The 22,195-nt window shown below is 32.0% G+C and overlaps 1 protein-coding gene across 5 annotated transcripts in view; it reads right to left on the bottom strand.

The window, feature by feature from the left end:
* The window catches only part of tweek (transmembrane protein KIAA1109 homolog tweek), a 421,377-nt gene that overhangs the window by 193,967 nt on the left and 205,215 nt on the right, over nt 1-22,195 (bottom strand). For all 5 annotated transcript variants that reach the window (XM_085807394.1, XM_085807390.1, XM_085807392.1 and 2 more), the window contains 5 exons: nt 21,817-22,016; nt 15,251-15,491; nt 7,733-7,951; nt 2,896-3,088; nt 1,935-2,024 (listed from right to left, as the gene is read on the bottom strand). In XM_085807394.1, coding sequence (XP_085663520.1) covers nt 1,935-2,024; nt 2,896-3,088; nt 7,733-7,951; nt 15,251-15,491; nt 21,817-22,016 — 943 coding nt within the window. The remainder of the gene's footprint in view (nt 1-1,934; nt 2,025-2,895; nt 3,089-7,732; nt 7,952-15,250; nt 15,492-21,816; nt 22,017-22,195) is intronic.

The raw sequence follows: 22,195 nt of genomic DNA, 5'->3' as shown, positions 1-22,195 counted from the left end.
AGACAGTTGCGAATCAATCTATTTTCTTGTTTAGCAAACTCACAAGCTAAAGTCTTTAACTAAGTGACATAACATTCAATTGTTTGTCCTTCTTGCTGGCTACATGAAAAGAATTTGTAATGTTCATATACGACATTCTGCCGTGGTGAACAATAATCTTCCAAAGACTTCAAGACCTCTTCGTACTTCTCTTTATTCTCAGGTGGCTAAAATCAAAACATTATATAAATTTTGAGTCCTTCAGTACCGAGTAAATCTAAAAGAATTGTAATTTTAATCTTCTCTGGCTTGGCATCTTTTTTTATTGCAAGTAAGTTGTTTTCTCACTCTTGCTTCCGTTTTTTCCATTTTTGTTTAACATTTCTGACGGAGAATGTCAGTGGAGCATGTGGTCTGAAATCCATTTTGATCCTGACACCATGTAACTTCTTGTTTAGTTTGTTCCACTTAATAACTTCTATACTTTCAAAGTAGACTCAACTAATGAGTATGGCTCAAATAATTCAAATTTTTATTTTTTTAAAACAGTTCACATGACATTAAGCTAGCACAACAACACGTGCATCACAGCAATGCAATAGCATAGCATGAACGCCGTTACAGTTATAGTTATTTTTAATATACATAACAGAGCCCAGAACTGCAAAAATAAGCAAATTTTATTATTTCTCCCTAAATCAAGGGAACTATTCAGATTTGCAACAACATGTAACTTTTACAATAACATATATACCACACTATTTAGATAAGTAATGATATGTCATGCTGGGCACTAAATTGCAATCTAATTCATTTCTCTAAGGCTATGTAGAAATTTAAGTTTATAATATAACATGCAGAAGTAAATATTTTGTAATATACTTTTGTGTAGCAATATTATGCATATTTAATTCAGCCTTTAATTTTCTACAATTGCTTCCACAGGTTTGAAAACAATGTGCAATCTGAAGTAACTCCACCTGCTTTAGTTTGAATCAAACATGGTTCTACAGTAAGGCAAAAATCTCCATCATACTACATAGCAGGATAATGTATAAATAATTTATTCTCAAACCTCCTGTTAGTGAACAATCATAGGACCAATTCTATTCCCCATCACTAAGGAGTGTCCACTAAATGGAAGTGTATTGGTCTTCTTTGAATGTCTAAGGATTCAAGAATGGTCTGTCAAAATTAACAGTCCACAATATTGAAGTATTCATTAACAAAAGTTCAACTGCATTCATAATGTAACAGCTAATTGATAAGTAACCAGGCATAAGTGTATTTGTCGAGACAAATCTAAAAATATTCATATAAAAATAAAATAAGGCTCATCAAGAACAAATATATCTATACACATGTACTCATACTTTAAAACATACTAGTGGGCTGCAGCCAAAGCAAAATTTGTTGAGTTCTATTCCATTAAAAAAAAAAAATTACACTATTTCTGTTCAAAAAAGATGGATGGCAATTTTAAAATTCTACCTGGTACCTGTTTTGATGCAGCAAGACAAACAGCAATGAAGTTCAGGAAAAACAAAAGCAACTTGGAAGGTGCGAAAATTAGCATTTTTACAGTTTTTAATTCATATCTTACCTGACTAAAGTCGTGCAAAAATAAGAATGGTTGAAATTGTTTCCTACAAATTTTTGGAATCCATGGGTACCTCTCTCAAAACTAAATCCCCCGTTGTTCCAGAGATGATGTTATAAGCATACAGATGCACACATATTTTAATAGTATTAACTACTACTACATAAGTTGAAAAATTTTCATGCCTACAAAGACTTAGATTTAAAATACAACTCAAAAAGCAAAATAATAAAATTTAGTTTTAATTTTATTTCAAACAACAAAAATATAATTTTAAAAATTTATTTTCATAGGGTTTATGAGTACCAATCAAAACAATGAATATATTAATTAAGAAAAAATGTGAAATAATAACCTTAGTATTGAAGCTTAATGTATGCTGTGGGAGATCAACAGTAAATTTTGCTTTACTTCCTGTAACACCCATGCTGGTAACTTTGCCCATCTATAAACATTTAAAAAATAATAAATTTCACATAAAATAAAAAACACTCTTATGATTATAATAAAATTTTATTTATTTACAACTATCAAGTAACACTGGAAATAAAAAGGAGCTTATCTCATTAACAGAATTTATAATTAGGTGTTTAAAAAAACAGAATCAAATTTCAGTTTCCAAAAATAATTCATTTTAATACATGCAGAAATCGGAAACTAAATTTCCTTTTCCAAACAAATTTTTACATAAATTGCAAAACTGAAAAAAATATGATTTAATATAATACTGAAGAGAAACTGCAAAATTTTCCATCAAAATGTATGCAGACTGTTTTGATTGCTATCACTACAGATTTAATGTTACTTTATCAAACTTAATCTGACGTTAAAAAAAAAGCGTTTTGTATAGCAGGTCTTTAAAGACATATAATAAAAATAAAAACTGTTTTTCATTAAACAGATTTCTCCCTACAATATTAAAGCCCTCGCAAGATAGTTTTTGATTTTTTTTTAAAGTAGTAAAACTGTTGGCCCTACACACACTTAAATAATAATAATTTAAACTTTTAACACAAATTTTAAACATTTATGAATATGGAACTAAGCAACTAATCACAAGAAAATGTAATATTCATACCAGCTAAAACATGGAAATAAACCTATTAACATTTTTATTTATTTGAACCTATACATATTCTTCATACCAATCATAAAATGCAGATATAACAGCTATTTATAGTAAGGTATATTTCCCTATTCCAGTAATTGAAATTCTCTTTATAGTTAGTTTTTATTTCAGTATTTATTTGATCTATTACTTTTTGGTTAAAAATAATTATTTTTAAATAGCTTAGGCCCCGTAAATAATAGAATACCTGATACTGTGCTCGAAGAGATGGTAACACAGCTGCTCCAATTGCTAAACTGTCTAATATGATACTGAACTGTATAATAATAGGTTTAATTAATTCATGTCCTGAATCAGGTAGCCGATTTTGAGCAGGGGTGTCCCATGGTGGTTGAGGTGAATGATTTGCTGCACTTGCACTGTACTCATCAATTTGGCGACTATTTAAGAAAAAGATAAAAAATACACTTAATTTGCATGCTATATTACACACAAGTACTCACATTATTATGTATTTACATCTAAATTATCAAGAAAATGTTTTGAAATCATTGAAGTGCATTTACTAGAGATTAATATTAATTATGAGGTTTTCCTTATAATATCTGAAAAAGTAAGAATTATTTAAAAAATCTCATGTTGTCAAAAATAAAGTCCTCTTGAACATAAGACACACACTGCTGACCTGTCTTGTAAATTGACAACTTCAGATTATGGTCTAACACATCAAAGGCTTTTAACATTAAATAAATAAAAGCATATAAAAAGTCCAAATTTCTGGCACTTTATAAAACAGGTTGTTCCAGATTATAATTGTGTTTGATTTCATCATCCCCCATTATCAATCAATATATGTTTTGCATGTCAATCATCTCCATCGGAATTGATATGATCAGATTTGCTGGTTTCTAAAAATAATATTACATTTATTTTTTCTCGCATTAATATCTTACATCTTCTGAACATTTTGCTACAGAACTACAGAACAGCAGCAGGACATTTTCACTACCTAAGGAAGGCGTAAAATGAGTGATCTAGATGCGAGTCACCTCCCCTGTGAGAGTTGACGCTAAACAAAGGACAGGAAACATGCATTCAAATAAGAGATCTATTTTAGTTCCATCAAAAGAATGACTGGCATATCATTTAACAAATCACGAAACCATTAAGCCATACACTGATGTGATGGGGGAAAGCACCAGGTAGCAAATGAACAAGGCGCTCAGGAGATATGCCAATGTCTGAATGTATGGGTGTCAAGGGTGACTTTGATGCAAAAGAGTTAAGTCCCAATCACATTATGTTTCGGGTACGGGGGACTTGATGTCAAAAGAGACAATTCTCAGAACCCGCACATTTCCAAGAAACCCATGTAGCTAGGTTACTATTTAGACTTACTACAATGACTTGAATGCCAAACAGTAATCAATTCTCACTCCGACTGGGATCACGTGATCGTTCAGAAGCAGAACTTTTGTCTGACTGGTTGATCTCTACACAGGACACAGCACCAGCCGAAAAATTTTCGGCAAAGTTTCAAAAAATCCCACATAGCCGGTACATCGTTTCTGAGCTCAATTTTAAAGAGAAACAGATGAATTTGTACTATAAAATCTTGAAAAAATTTTAACAATTTTTTTAAAAGATTAAAAATGAAACCACTGGCTGGGAAAAAAAAATAATGTCTAGAAGTGACAATTTACATTTAGAGCATGTATGGACAAACTACGGCCCATGGGGAAGTTCTATCTGGCCCTCGGATAGACTTTTAATTTGCCGGTCTATTATTTTTTTTTCTTCCTTTTCTCAAAGGCCTGATGATCTTTTCACTTTCTCTATTTTTGTTCTACAAAACATAAATCAATGGAAATGGCAAGCACAGACAGCTTTCCATCAGTAAAGTGTTAACACTAGAACGGTGGTAAGGGGTCATTGTGACCCTTCGATGAAAGTACTGAACAACAACGGTAAAACAATTTAAATGCCATACATTGGCACAAATATGTACTTTATATGTATTTCATAATTTATATTTAATATCACATGATAATTTATTGAGTTCTTTAAAATACTGTAAATGTATCAAGTACATGGCGATCAACTGGATCTTACTACAATTACTCAAATAACTCATTAATTTAATATAAGAATTGATTTCAAATGAATGGTTCCACAAATTAAAACTAATGTTAACTAAAATAAAACACAATTTATATAATAATTTTTTTTTATGTACTTACTCGTAGGATGATTCACTCTCTAAATCCAGAAATGAGAAATATTCTCTGATGTTTCAGTTATATCATTATATGTGTAGCTGAATGGAATATGTAAAGCATTTTGTTTCAATTCTATTTAATATTTAAAATATTAGAGATTACGCATATGTATTAAGAATTAATGCAGTTGATACAAAAATAATTTTTAACAATTTTTCCAGTGCATTTTCTGCATACAACTTTGGAACAAGATGCACAATATTCTTGAGATTTGTTTCCATTGCATCTCTATACTTGACACATTTTTTTCCTCTTTATATCCATTTTCTTTTCATGTGCTTTTTCTGCAGACTCAGAAAAGATCTTAGGGAGTTTTGAAGCCACATGTACCACTCTTAACTCCTCTCCTAATTTCAGTGGAAAATCTCTCCTGTTAATGGTGTTTCTTGTTACACTTTTATAAATTATCCAGGCGTTCAAAGATACGTGATCCAAAATATTGAAAAAGATATGTACAGGCCATTGTCTAGAAGCCGATTTAACTGAATGTTTTTGGCACATCTGATCACAAATATCCACACCATACTTTGTTGCGTTGTAAAATGCTATTAAATTGGGCAACTTCTTGAGAATGTCTTCAGTTTTTACAGTAGAATGTAATGAGCTCAATAGAAAAACGCTTTTGTTTCTTTTGCCTTGATAGATGGTAAGTGTGATATTATCATGTTCCGCTATTGTCGATGAATAAAGATTAATAAGCATATTTTTCAAAGACATAGGAATTTCTCTATCATTGTGCCAACCATAGTTGTATTTTTGATTTTAGCATTTCTGATAATTTAATGCTAGTATGCTAGTAAAATAGTTATCCGTGGTAATATTCATCCCTGTGTCTAGATGTGTCTCCGTTAATTTTATGACAACATTTTCAGACAAACGTAATTCAGGATTTGCTGTTTCATCTTTTCATAGATAAGCAAATACATTAAAGAGGTATTTAGTATCAACGTCAAGAGATAACCAGTTTTATTCCAAATTTGTCAGGTTTATTATGCATATATTGTGTAAATCTACACCTAGCTTTAGATGGGAAAAATAGTTCATCAACTGTAATACTTTGTCCTGGCCGGTAGCACGTTTTGCAGTTTTCAATAAATTTGTTCCACGTGTGTGATGAAAGAGCAAATTTATCAGTCTGTAATTGAGTAGATCTTGTTGTCTTTTCATCAAACCTTAAAAATTGTTTTATTTCTTTGAATCTACCTCTTGATTCTTTGGAAAATGGTATTCCCCATGCTTCAGACCACAAGGAATATAAATTTAAGTCCTTTTCTCCTATTACTCCTTGAACATACAATATAGCGACAAAAACACCTAATTCAGCCAAAGATAACTTCCAGTCTTTATTTCCAAGCTGCCGATGAGCTTCGGATTCTGTACATTTCTTTATATGCTGCAAGACATCATCATCAATAAAAAGCTTGAAAGTACTAGACACTTTGTCCTCAGAAACACGACTCTTTGCAAAAGATGTTGGTCCTGCTGTTTCTTTTAGAACAATATAAGCAGGAACACAGATGCAGACTGAATTTTTGGAATTTATTTCATTCCTTATAGTGTTATCAGGAGCTGTAAAAACAGTTTTGCAAAGACCCTGACAATGTAACTGAAGAAAAACAATGTTCCTGAAGAAAAAAGTCTGTCTACAGAATTAAAAGACAAAAACGAGGCAACTTAAACAACTTACATTGAAAGAAATGTTTAATAAGGTAAACAAATTAATATTAAGCTTTTTTTTTTGTAAATTTTGATACCCTTTAGATCATAAATACTTCTTTATTTCATAAATCTTGATTTCATATTTTTAATTTTATAATTTCTACATGCCATCTTACTAGATTTAAATTGATGATCTAATAATATCCGAAAAAATCCCAAATCCAGAATCACCGAAGTTCCGACGAGTCTGGATTTCGGACTTAAAGCTCTCAGTGATGGGGAGTTCGTTAAACAATGCATGCTCCAGGTTTGTGATGTTTTATGTCCATACAAGAAAAAACAATTTGAGACTGTAAGCTTATCTCGAAATACGGTGACTTCTAGAACCGAAGTCATCGATAAAAATTTGACATCACAATTAGAATCAAAGATTAGCCAGTTTAAAATATGCTCCATAGTGATGGATGAAAGCATGGATATAAATGATATTGCTGAAATAGTGTTATTTATAACAGGTGTTGAGGAGAACTTTGAAAGTACCGAGGAACTGGCATGGATACGATCTTTAAAGGGAACTACAATGGGATGTGATATTTTTCGTAAATTTCAGGAAGGGCTTTTAACTTTGAAAGTGCCTATAACAAATATATGTAATATTACAACGGATGGAGTACCAAATATGACAGGAAAAAAAATCTGGATTTATTGGACACTTTAATCAAAACTATCTGGGAACAATTTTCATCAAGATGCTCTGTGCAAATCCATCAAGATGCTCTGTGTAAATCTGCATTAAATATGAAACCCATGCTTGATGTAGTCGTGAAGTTTGTAAATACTATTTGATCTTGTGGGCTTACTCATGGGCAATTTCAAGATTTCCTTCAGTCCATGCAATCTGAATACTCTTATGTACTGTATTACGCAAAAGTAAGGTGGCTTAGTGCAGGATGTGTTTTCAAGCGAGTTTTAGCTTTTTAGTGGATTATGTCAAGCTTAAATAAGAAAAATATCTTTGTCTCAAAAGCCATACACCCCATGCAGAAGTGTCCCAAAACTTTCCATGCACACTTTAGGGTATCAATTACTTAGTTAAAAAGAAGATCAAATGATTTTATTAAAACAGATGCATTTTTTTACATATACCTGGGTCGTAATGGTTGCCTTGTGGCTCTTAATTCCTGTAGAGTGGTGGATAACTGACGACTGCTTCTTGTCATCATACCATGCAAGACCACTGGATGCTGAGGTATATCAATATTTATAGGCCCAACTGTCAACAAAGCAGAGTTGCGATCTTTTCCTTTTTTATTCTGACTTGAGTACAATGCCTGAGATTTGCACACAGTCATCTTCACAACAGTTCTAAAAGAATACGTATAAAACATGATTATTTCTATATATGCATAATTAAAAGGTTTTCCAAATAAGCCTTAAGTTTGAAGCATTGAAAATCAATAATAACACTTTATTAATATGATTTGATAATGGCATTTTTCATAACAGAACTCTAAACTAGTCTCAAAATTAATTGTTCAAGAAAGGAATACATAAATTATCATAATCACAACACAAGAAGTTCTTCAAACATTCCTTAAATTTCTGAGTACACATGTATGCATACTGGATATTTGGAGATGGGTGGCAAAAGGTTTCATTTATATTTCATTTTGTATGCCATAGATTTACATTACCAATTACAAGGTTTCTTAAGCTGCTCACTTTAAAGATTTATGGTTACACCTTTGGTAAGAAAACACTAGCTAATAAAATAAACAAAAAGTAGTTCAACATAAAAATTAGTTATAAAAAATAAGGAATGTCCTCCACACCACAAACTTCAATATAATGGCAGATATACTGACATTTTTTGTTATATGTATATGAAAATGAGTTTTTAAATAAACACGCAACATTAAAAACGTATTTTAGTTGAAAAAGCAAATTTCTTTCATTAATGATATCATTTAGCTTTTTCTGCATGCAGAGCAGCACTTTTTATTGTTATTGCATACAGATTAGACAGCGAATCTCTCCAACATTTTCGTTTGAGATGTCTACTTTTTCTATCTTTAAAAATTTTTAATTTACATCGTAAATATGCATAAATAATCCCTCCCCCTTTTCAGATCCTGAAATCACAGCTAAGCCCATCGTAGCTAGTTTGATTACAATTCACGCAAAGCCAACATAAATAAATTGTTATGAAAAGCATCTTTTGAGACTGTCCAGGCATGCAAAATGGAAGAATGGCAAAGAGGCAGCACAGAATGTACAAATGTGTACAGAATTTTTATCGACTTCAAAAATTCATTTCTAGCTCTTCCGATTACTGTAACTGGTGAATATGCATATAATGTAATGACAGAAATAGCCTAAGCAATCATTTTGTGAAAATGTTACTGATGAGACATTTGCAAATTGTGCATTTATTTATTTTTGCTTTGATTTAAGAGCATAAAAATTATTTTGCAAATCATTTAGATGGTGGATATGCAGTTTTGTTTATGTCAAATATTTTGATGTGTTTTTATAAAAGATTTCTTCCATTCTTCACAAAATTTTCCCATCAGTTATCCCTTTCTTTCTATTAAACTTTACCCCTGTTTTCACATTACTTTTGAGTTTCAGCAATATAATAGTCCATTCGTTTGCGAAATAAATGCCTGCTTTTTTTTTTTTTTTCCTTTATGTATCACACCAGTTCAAACTTAATTATTTTAGTCATGAACTCCCTTAAAAATAGCTTAAAAACAACTACTGACTCTGTGGGCATCAACATACTTTACTGAAACTGAAGGCAACAATGCAAAGTTTTTCAAGTTTCTAAGTTATTTCCTACAAAAGCAAAAGCAGTAGACTTAATCTTGTTTGCCAAAAATGGAACTTGAGATCTGCCTGAAGTTTTAAGAGGAAAAATATTTTAAACTGAATAATTTTCAATGATGAAGTTATATCATAACTGACTGATGATGAAATTATTTGGTCGTACTGGACATAACTGGTAAAAATTCAGATACTAAGACTGATAATGAAGAAGTAAAAATCTTTTTCATGAGGTATTATCACTATGTAAATAGTATCTAAACTTTATACAAAAACAAAATTTTGCACAAGAAATATGACAATTTATAAACTTTTAATAAACCTAAAGTATTCAAAGGAAGCAAAAATAGAAATGATGTTCCAAAAATTTAAAAATTATCATTTATAACATCAATGCATACATATGATTATACTTAAAAATATAATTGTTTTCTATTAAATAATTTTTAACGTAAGAGTTTAAATATTTATATGTAAAATTAACCAAATGTAAAAACCAGCAAAAGAAAAATGTAAACAAAACTCAGACACGACCAAAGAGATAAGAATAGAAAGAAGAGTTTCCAGTTTTTTTATATGACCTGAAAATGAATCCTCTTCAGCAAATCACAGCCATGTGTGAAACATGCCAAGGTAAAAACATGCCCAACAGCAACTGAAATATACTTGCTTCTATGGTGTTGTGCAAATAGCTTTTTAAGTAATAATATATGAAAATTTTCAATAAAACACAAGACCAGTGTTAAATTTTTGTTTTAATATAAACATTTGATTTAATATACTGCCAACAACATATAGTGATCTGTAAATAGGAAATTGGGAAATAAGGTAAAATTTCAGTGCAGGATGTGTAAATCAAAGATTTTTAAATGATATTTATACTATACTTTACAAAATCGGTCTCCATTTACTTTGCTTTTATAGCCAAATCCTTTACAGCACAGCTCTGCAGCTGTAACATACTAAAATAGAAGATGTTTTTTTCCATTTTCTTAAAATAGTTGAACTTCACAGTTGTAACAAACAGAAAGGATTTAATAATCAAATAAAATGCAAGCTATGCAAATTTAATAATTTGATTTTATTCTTACTGTTACAAATTTACCAAATTTGATTAAAGAAATTATTTAAAATAAAGTTTGATAAAAGAAATCAAGTATTTAAACAGTTTTGGATTTATCCACTGGAAATGCTCAACTTAGATAACTACTATATTTATTTTTATTGTTACAGTGCATACATAATTTTATACATATGTATAGAAAAATAAAATACATTGAAAAACAGTATATGTATGAAAAAATTACATTTCATAAAAAATATATAAAGGTTTATATTGAAAAATATATCATAAATTACAAAAACCATAATGCATAATAAATATTACATGATTACAAGTTAAGAAGAATTATGTTAATTATTCACATTTCTATAATTTTCAAGTACACCATCAGAATTCTGCAAAAAGTTCAAATGTGAGACGCACAATGATCTCTTGATATGAAATTGTGAATCTTATGATAGCTGTGATTTGGAAATAATTGATAGTATTTGCAGAAATTCAAGTACCTTCTTAATGAAAACAATGAAAATAATTTTGGTTTATTCTGAATTAATATCATATAACAATTTAGTTATTTTAATATTAACATTCTAAGTAAGTTGCATGGTCCTCCACCATCCCCCTCCAAATATCACACAAAGTTGTGCCCAATTCCAAAATGAGCCCATGGAGTCAGATAGTACATCCATGCTGTTTATATGCTTGGAATTATTATTTTTCTCAGGGTGAGAAATCTGTATGATATGTGCAGCTAACACTACTTTTCATTCTAAATTTTTTTTTTTTTTTTTTTTTTCTTCACAGTTGTTAGAAGAAAATTTCTTTACACCCTAAGTAGTGCAGTTTTTTTTGGATCAACTCATGAACTGCCATATTTAGACAGCATTTGTTAGCCAGATTTAAATAATAGTGTTATGGTTTTTGTATTGATACATTTAATTTGCTATTTTTAACAGAATTGTTATTAAATTGTTTAATTTCCCCGTGCAATGCTGCCTGCGACTTATTTGAAGAGAAAACTAAGCTGGAAAAATTAAAATACAGGAGCACACACATTTAACATTTTAATAATACATATCTCGTAATTGTACACTTTAATACTCAGACAGATCGAGAAAATACTAGAATATTCTCATGCTTTTAAAAAGCTTATAAAAGCAGGATGAAAACCTCTCAATTCAGTTTTGTTTAGAAAACCGTTGTTGTTTACTGTAGCGAATTCGTAGTGAAATTGGATTAGCTTTCTCTATTTTCAATTAGTTCTGTTGAACGTTTTGGTAGTTTAAAAGATAACTAGTGCAAGATATTGTATTGCATGAATATCTTAGGAAATTTAAGTATTTCGTTTTTATTTGTTGTGATAAATTTTATTCACTATTCATCGGACTTGTGCCTTCAATTTATTACGAACCCATACGCACGCAAACCTTTTTGGTGTCAGGAGTGGGGTTTGAATGCCAATCACTAAAGAGATGGAAGAACAATTTAGGGAACTCATCACTGGTTTTGCTGCATTCCAAGAAAAGATGGAAGCTGACCAAGCATCATTTAAAGAAACCACGAAAGATTCTGTTAAAGCAGAGATGAAATCAATCAGAGAAGAGATGAAATCACGTCATGGAAGAATCCATTAAAGAAAGAGATGAAACTGTTCAAGAAAAAGATTGAAGCAGGTCAAGAGGAAATGAAAAGAGAAATTACCTGTGTAATCGAAAATAAATTCAAGGCTATGGAAGACAGAATAGACGGTGTCAAAAATAAAGTCAGAAAAACTGAAGAAAAAGTTTCGTCTGTCAAAGATCAAATAGAAGGGAAAGTGTCGGCTGTAGAGCAACGAATCAAAGGAAGAGTTTCCGTTGTCCAACAGCAAATGGAACAACATATTGAAGAAAGAGTTTCTATCATCCAAGGACATATTGAACAACAAAGTGAAGGCAGAGTTTCTGTTGTCGTCGCAAAATAAGTTGACAAGCTAAAGAAATGCATAGCGAGAGTAGGAAACAATTCTGGCAGTTTTAAATTTTTATCAATGCCGGCTTGTCCTCCTCTGAAGCTATCCATACATGATAAAAAGACTTGCTGGCAAGTGTATACGACACAATTTTCTATAGTGGTGGATGCGAACGGATGGGATTCCCAAGCTAAGGCCTATCATCTCACCATTTCTTTGAGAGCAGACGCAGTGAATATCATTCAAACTTTCCCAGAAAACAAAAGGCTAGATTTCGAAGCTCTATCTGGCGCATCGGACAGAAATGTTTGAAAGACTACAGCAGGCTTCAATTAAAATCCCTTCAACAGAAGCCCAAGGAAACACTCCAGGAGCTCGCTACAGATGTTGAAAGGCTGTCCCATCTCGCCTTTCCAGACTGCCTGACAGAAATAAGGGAAATCCTGTCACTGCAACATTTTATCGATGGCATCTGAGATCCTGAAATACAGAAAGCACTGTGAATGGAAAATGTTGGGGACATAAAAAGTGCTCTAGTGTACGCCATGAAATTCGAGACAGCTCAGCAGGCAACTTGTAGAAATCGCCACCCAGTCAGAGCTGTGCGAGTCCATGAGACAGTGGATCAATTGATGGCTCAATTTATCCAGACAAGTCAATGCTTTGGATAAGGAGTAAGAGTAATTGATAAGAAGTAAGAGTGAGAACAAATTTAAAGTGTTGGAAATGTACTGAAGGTCACATACGATGGCATTGCAGATCACCCCAGAGCATGGAAAATAAGACAGACTATTTAAACAAGCAGTTAAATACCATGAGACGAAAAAGGAGTGACAAGAAACCAAAGTGCTGGAACTGCAGAGCTGAAGGCCACATACGACGGAACTACAGAACCCCAGGAAAAGAAAATAAGATCATTTCCCAGCAATGATGCAGGAAACAAATTAATGACCATATCGAAAAGTGGAGGTTGCCAGATAATGAAAAACATTGTTTAAAGTGCTCAAGATTTCTACAGTGAGTGGCATCAGTAATGAACTGTCCATCAATGGGCATACCGATGGAGTTGATTGCAATATGATCATTGACACAGGAGCTAATGTTACCATCATTTGGAAATATTTAGCTCAACAGTTGAAAGATAAACTCATTTGGACGGCATCCTGTGTGACTGCATCCGGTGATAAAAATCACCACAGATGGGAAGTTAAGCGTTAATATCACGTTTAGAAGTGCTGCCTTCTATCAAACGGCATAAGTAGCAGATATTACAGATCCCTGCATACTCGAATTGGACATTTTTAAGAAATACAATTTTTCCTTGGACTTAAAAAAAAAAAAAAAAAAAAAAACTGCTTTCAGCATCAGAGGACATAATTACCAAACTGCTTTCAGCATCAGAGGATATAATCACCAATCATCAGAAGGGATTCTCCCCTGGAAATGCCAATGCCTTATCTGAAAGACCCTGCTCAGAAAGCTGCCAAAATCATAACAGAGTGAAATCATCTCGGAAACACAAGACTAACAGCTATTCTTCACCTCAGATGCTCATCGGTCCTGACCTTCGTCTGCCTTGTGATCTGATTGGTCACCCTCCAAATACACCTTCATTGCCTGAGGAATACATACAAGATCTCCAGTCCCGGTTTCTGAAGTGATGCAAGAGCGAGTCAACTTGACAATGGAAAAGCTGAAGACCAGATACTACAACACAAGAGCTGCTGGACATCTCTTCAATGAAGGAAACAAGGTGTGGTTGTGGAACCCGATTTGATGGAAAGGACTTGGTCCTAAGTTACAGTCACTTTGGGATGGTCCATACACAGTCCTAAACAGGCTGAATGATGTCATGGTTTGGATCCTTAAGTCATCAAACTTTAAACCTAAAGTCATTCATTATGACAGGTTAGCTCATTACTATGACCACAGTATGTAGTGTAAATAATTGTAAATAGTGTAAGACCATGGTCCTTTTTGTTTCTAAATGTGTATTTGATTTGACTTGTATTTAGTATTTGAATTGTTTTAAGTTACTATTGCAATTATTGTTTATGTTGTTTGTTATCGTAATGTTTATTATTGCATTGATGCCTTAGTTGTAAGCTTGGCTTCCTGTCCAGGGATTGTACTGCCCAGGAGGTGCAGTTCTTGGGAAAAAGCAGTGTTACAGTTTTTGCATTGATTTATTTAGCTTGCTATTTTTAACAGAATTGTTATTAAATTGTTTCATTTCCCCATGAAATGATGCACGCAACTTATTTGAAGAGAAAGCTAAGCTGGAAAAATGAAAATACAGGGGCATGCACATTTAACATTTTAATAATAGATATCTCGTTAATATCGAACTAACGAACTCTTTAATATCCAGAGAAATCGAGAAAATACCAGAATATTCTCGTGCATTTTAAAAAGCTTATAAAAGCAGGATCAAAACCTCTCACAAACTACAATGGCAATCACAAACTACTGGTATAACTGTAATTGTTTTAGCAACATTTTAAAGTGCTAAGCAAGGGAGCAATGTAAACAGGAATCTATCTATTACATAAGCAGCTTTTTTATCAGACATGAATTAAAGCCAAGTTATGAGCAAACATAGCAACCACAAATTATTGGTACAACTGTAATAGTTTTAGCAACATTTTACAATGTTATGCAAGGGAGTAATGTAAACAGAAATCTATATATTACATACGTAGGTTTTTTTATCAGATAATGTTATGTAACAGAATGAAAATCTTTAGATAAATATATCAATTACAGAAGAATTTGAAATAACCTATTATTTTTTATATTAATCCTTAATTCAGATGGAGCTTACTGCTGGTTAGGAGGTACACCTTCCAAGACAACAACCATTGCTTGTCCCAGCTGACCAGCTAATGAGGATTCACTCCACTTGCGAGTTGTTCCACGAACTCTTTCTTTATGAGTCAAACTTAAATGAAATCCATTTAGTTCTCCTTCAAGTTTCAAACCACTCAACATGGCCAACAGACGTGTTTTGTGAACAGTTGCAACACCGAAAACAACTAAAGGAGTCCAGTCCCTCACAATCAAAGCTGAAAAATAATGAATGAAAATGCTATTCAATTTCAAGCCTTTCATGTTATTGAAAATGAGAAGTCATATTTAATTAAACAAATAATTACTTAGGTATGTTTTATCATATTTATATCTCAGATTTTGAGAGAGAGAGGAGCTCGGAGAACATAACAAAATTTTATATGAATGCATCCTATACACGTAAAACTGACATTATAAAGTGTTAAAATATTTCAATAATTAATGGCAGAGAAGATATAACTTTATTACACATTTTGGTGTGATGATAATTCCCCTCAAAACCTAAGATTACAGAATACCTTGCAGAAATACGTAGACATACAGGGTGCATACACAACCGGTGCGAAAAATTTACCAATTCAGAATTACACATCATTGTAATGTCTGAAATGCCTTCTACCTGAGCTATGGTTAAAAGAAGCAAAGAAAACGGATAGAAACAGCAACATGTTACAGAAGATATTCAAAATTATGTCTAGAAGCAGTCACACAGGCTTCATAGAAGTTCAACATGGAATTCCTAATGTTCTGGATAAACCCTGGTGTGTCTCTTATCTCCCTGACAGCTACACAGATGCAAGCAACGAGGTCTTCCAACTGAATCAATGGGGGTCCACACACCAATGCCTTTATCTGACCCCAGAAGAAGTCCCGGCATGGTAGGTTGGCTATCTAGCAGGTTAATGAACCAGAGCATCATGACCTATTCAATGCTGTCCAAAAGTAATGTTTAGGTGTTGGCAGATGTCACTATAGTAGCATGGAGGAACCCCATCATGCTGAATATACAATGAGTGATGCAGTTAGTAAGGAACATGTATTTCTTCAATAAGTTTAGGCAGAACTTTACATAGGAAGATCAAATATGCTGTACTGTTCAGACGAGGGAGCAGGAGGTACGGTCAAAGGAGAGGGTCCTCAAAAATGCCTGCCCAAACAGTGACAGAGATACTGCTTTGAGCTGCACATGTTTGTGTCCCATGTGAGTTATCCAAAGCCCAGAAATGGGCATTATGTTGATTGAAACCCCCCCTCTTGTGAAAAATGACTCATCTGTGAGCAATACAGATGCAGCAAATGTGCCGTCTGCCGCAATCTGCTGAAAATACAAAGAACTAAAATTTCTCCATTAGTGGATAATCTGCAGGCTTCAATGCTTGGATGCATTGCAGATGGTATGAACGCATTTGGTTTCTTGGCAGTATCCTCCATACAATGGATTGGGACAAACCCAATTGTTGGGATATTACTCAAGTACTCATACTAGGATTGCCTTCTGCCAAACATAGGACGTTCTCCTCATTGTCTGGTGTCCTTGCCATTCACTCTCGATTCATAGTAGGTCTTATATAACAGCCAGTCTCATGTAACCTTCTGTGCAAAGATCATATGATGAGGAGCACACCCATGCGGGAAACATTCCTGGTACAAGCACAAAGAGGGATGCCAATTGCCTCTGCAGCTCCATATGTGAGATGCATGTCAGCCAGTTCAACATTTGATTACTCATCCATCTTACTGCCTCGCAAACAGTTCACAAATGCTGACTTCCAATAAGATCGCTGTTAATGTGACCTCTTGTTCAATGTTCTCTACTGCATGACGAATGTATTTCCAACCCTGCAATGTGATGTGATTCCGAATCGTCTTTGTGCTCCCAAACATTTCCAATAAGTTTGTGGCACCAGTAGCGAATCACCCTTTAAAGCCCATCATTATAGGCAAAAATTCCACAATAAATCAGTTATAGCAACAAGATGGTACAAAACGTAATCATAAACTTTATGGTGCATATCTTGTAATTGTAGAACTATGTGTTTCTAAGCATTGATTCAATGAACGTACTTCCATAGCATATTAAAGAAATGATGCCTTCCTAGCAATTCAGGTCTCAGAATAGAGCTAAATCACAGGGGAGGCAAGTCCAATGTTACCTCAAGAAAATGGCTACGAAAAATTAGGTGAATCATTTTAAATTTTCATCCTTAATGCTTTATAAAGTGGACTAAATTCTTACATTATAGGAGTTGTTAATAATTAATCGCATAAGGACACGTTCCAGGAAATTTTAAAAAATCCAATTTTCCCTATAAGTACACAAAACATATAAAATTAAGCAATGTCTAAATTAATAATTTTTAATAATATTAAGATTTCCTAATCATTCCACACCTCAACTTTCAAGGAAACTTTTTTAATAAACATGATGAAGACAAATGATAAAAAATCACATTTTTTTAATAGAAAAACATAAAATTTGATGAGGACAAACTCTATAGTAAAAATCAATAAGCAAACACACAAGAATGAATTTATAAAAAATCAAACTTTCTAATAAAACATATAAAAATTATGAGTATGAACTACCATATTTGACGGCATATAAGACGCACCCTTATTTAGAAGGCCACACACATGTAGATGTAGAAAAAGTTATGTGTGTCTAGATCTTTATCCGGGCTAAAAATAGCATTGAGTATTGAAAGTTAACCTGTGTCCTTTACATATAAGACGCAGGTAACTTTTTTTAAGACCAATTTTAGGAAAAAAAGTCCATCTTATACGCCGTCAAATATGATATATATTAAAAAATCAAACTTTCTTATAAAAAACAAAAAATGACTAGCACAAATACTTCCACTAAAATATATAAAAAAGGATGAATGGTAAAAGTATATTAAAGGTTAAATTGAGGACCCCAGAAACAGGACACCATTAGCATTAAATGAAGAATTAAATGTCTGAACAAATTTTAGCTAAATACTTAAAAACCATTTTCTTGAAAACAACATTTACAACTTCTTCAGCCAAGTCAATAAATATAATGTCACAATATTTTATTTCATGAAAGATTTAAAGAAGGATATGCTCTCATTATAAATATTCAATTTTTAAATATGGTTGTATAGTTACTTCTTAATCTGTTTTCAGTCTCATACCCAAATGATCACCAGCTTTAGCTCTTTTTTTTTTTTTTTTTTTTTTTAAATTCCATATACATGCAAAATCAAGTATTACTCAATTCTATCATTAAAGGGATAATGCACCATCATTTACTAAAGAATAAAAATTTTACATTTTCCCAAAGAAGTACCAGAATTTTTTTTAGAAACAATATTAATTTTATAGCTTCTTCCCTGTCCTAAAATACAGTCTAAAAAAGAGCCATCTGGAGAGTTTCTTGGTTCATAGTAAAAAGTAATGTCTATACTATTTAAATTTCAATCGTCTTCATGATATGACAGACTGAAACAAAACAGAGGATACAGAATTCCAAATACTTTATAACTTGTCAGACATCATGTTTCCCTGTTGATGTTATTCAATTCTGACTCTAAATGAGCAGAATACAATTCACTATACTTTTTAATATTAAAATCCATTTTATATGGCTCATTTGGAACACTGATACTGTTGTTTACTGTTAATCAACAAGAAATCATATATAAATTATAACAGCATGATATTTGATATGTTATTTTCTATGTTATTAATCTATGTTATTTTCTCTTTTAACATAATGAGGAATAACATACACACTTTAAAACTTCATCTGAGAAGGATTTGACTTCGCACATAACATCTCCGTTTTTCAATAGGTTTTCAACTGCAAATTCATTCCAATATATTTCAAAATACTTATTGGAATTAATTGATTCTAAGTTTTATATATATGTAGGCTATAACAAAATATGATAGCTGTTTTTAAAAAAAATAACTGCTGACCTCAAAACTAACATTCTAGATTTGGTGCTCTCCCCCTAAATTCATCTGTTCTCCCAAAGTCATCCATGTTATGTAACACTTGATGCAGATACCTCCTGCCCAATCAAATAATTGTAAACCAAAACTTTTTCTAACTCGATGTGAAACTATCGACTTCCTCCCTTCTTCCTCCGAGTTGCAGTGTTCTCTTTTTGTTTTTCGAATTAAAATTACCTTAATTTATTTCTTAGAATCTCCATAATTATATTTTAGGGAAGGCATTTTAAAATATAAAAATTTTGTATACATCATTCATAAACACAAGAAATTTCCAACTTCTCACTGTTATTAAGACATTTAAAATTCTGCTTATTCTTTACAAAACCTGATGATTCCGCAACTTTCTCTAAATACTAACATTTCCATCAATTTGCATTTACTGAAGAAAAGGCCTCCGTTTCTTGCATAGAGGAAACTGGCCTTTTTTTAACTGCCCTATCATTCCATTATAAAAAATTAAAACACACTCTATTATATGAAAAAATAAAAATACTCAGATAAAAAATATATTTTTTGAAAAGGTGAGAACCTTCAAATTAAACCATTAAAGAAATTCATACAATTTAAAATTTTCAAACAATAATTACATTCTTAAAATACATCAAAAATTCAAAAATATAAATTCACAAGATATTTAATCAATAGTATAAAAATATTAATTGTATTCGGAACCTTCCCTAAGTAAAGCCTCCAAATTCTTTACCTACTTTTTATCAAATTCAGTATTTTTTTTTTTTAAATATACAAAACTACGTTTTAAAGAAATCATAACATTTTAAAATTAACTTTCATCTTAAAATTATTTAAGCAACATATTACCATCAATAAATCATAAAACAATGCAATTACTTATAAATGCAAAATTACTTTAAAACATAATTAACTCAGTTTAAAAACTTTGGCTTTGTATAGCACTTCAACATCACTTTTGATCATATTCCATTCTGTGAATGAAAGGAGAATTGAAATTTCTAAAGAATTTTCACACTAAAGCATTGAACACGCAAAAGAACACGAAACACTGTTCATTCGAATTTTCACATTTTACTGATAACAGTTGTTGAACTTCAGAGCACACCGGATGTTTAATTTTCTTTTATGCGATGATCAGAAATGCATAAACATTGTGAATATTCGAAGTGAGCAAGAATCATTAAGTATATTTCACTACATTGGGACATTGACCTTGATCCAAAACACTTTTTCTTCTCTTTTAGATTTTGAACTTACAGATACTTGATGAATTTCAAAGCACTTTTGAGAATGCCCGAAAGGCATTGGTTGATTCACTGCAAGTTTGAGGCAGCAGAGTTTGAAGAACATTGGGGAAACTTCCACCAGGTTTATCTTGTCTTGACTTTTTAAATTGTCATTATTTTAAAATGTGTAGAAGGAAAAATCCAGTACTTTTTAGCATGTTTCGATATTCATCATGGCTGAGAAGACCGTAGTGGCTGAAGGTATGGCTGGAAAAGCATGATGATGCATTTAGCACAACTGAGCTTGAAGAATCACTATCTTTATTTTTCACGCATATCAAATCATTCTTTTGCAGAGAAGATATTTCTTAATTATAGTTGAATTCAATAAGTTCCATTTTAAAATATGATGTCATCTTAAACAAATAAGCAGCAGCGTAGAAAAATAGCGTGTTACAAAAGAGAAAAGCCCAAGTAAAAGAGAACACTGCAACTCAGAGGAAGAAGGGAGGGAGTGGATAATTTCAGTTCGAGTTAGAAAAAGTTTTGTTTTACAATTTTTTGATTAGGCAGGAGGTATCTGCACCAAGCGTTACGTAACATGGTAGGATCTCAAATTTGGGAGAAGAGATGAATTTTGGAGGAGAGCACCAAATCTAGAATGTTAATTTTGAGGTCATCAATTATTTTTTTAAAACAACTATTGCATATTGTTATATCTTACATGCTTAAGGAGGATACAAGAAGCGATAGCTCACACCTGCTGTTCCGCTAGGAACACTCCTAAAAGCACCCTAAAATTTTTTCTTATTTTTATTTGTTAGGAGATTCAATTATGGTCATGAGACTGACTTGGGTTTTTCTATATTCTTTACCAGTCATGACCCTCTGACCATAGTTTGGCACAGAAGTGCTACAACACACACACATTAATTTTAAAACAAAATTTTTCTTCTTATTATTGCAGGGTAATATTTCATTATATTTTTTCAAAAATTTAAAGACTTTAACTTGATTATACAAGTTATTTGGCTCAAATTTCAGTTTTAATGTTATATTATTATTATCAAAGATTTTAGAAACAAGAAACTCTGACAATTGTACAATGCCAAAAACCAGTTATCTTGTCTACGGAATGGAGTTTTTTTTATCTATTGTACCTAAGATGATATGCTGATTTTGTAGGCCAGGACACGTCAAAGTAATCTAAAGTTTGGGCACAATTTATGATAGCAAAAAGAACTAAACTTTACAAAATAGCTTAAAAACAAAAAATTGAATTGAATTATTAACTACTTGATAATTACAGGAAAAAACTGCATATAAATAAGCAAATAGGTATCAACTCTAAAGGTACCTTTAGTAAAGCCTTTTAAATGATCTTTCGCCAGTAATGGCGACACTGGTTTACCAGATTTCAAAGCACCATTTATCTGACTATCAGGAACATCTGCATCAACTTGCTGCTCTTTAAGAGGTTCATATTTACCATTGCCTTTATACTCTTCAGATACATCAGGAGATTTTCTTTCTGGTGGTATTTGAGCTGCTGAGCACCTTAGGCAAAATAAAGCACAGAGAAATAAAAAAAACACTATACACCAGTTTACATAGCATAGATTTTCTTATAACTAAACTACAGAAATTCATCATACATGACAAATAATTATTATTAGAGTTGTGTAAAATTGCATACACAAAATTCAAACATGATATACCTATTGAAAAACAACTAA

This window comes from Stegodyphus dumicola, chromosome X1 (genome assembly GCF_044657685.1).
Source record: "Stegodyphus dumicola isolate Sdum_Otavi_A_Nest chromosome X1, ASM4465768v1".
Classification (NCBI taxonomy): Eukaryota; Metazoa; Arthropoda; class Arachnida; order Araneae; family Eresidae; genus Stegodyphus; species Stegodyphus dumicola.
The sequence above is the reverse complement of the archived record's forward strand: the minus strand, read 5'-3'. Positions and strand labels throughout refer to the sequence as shown.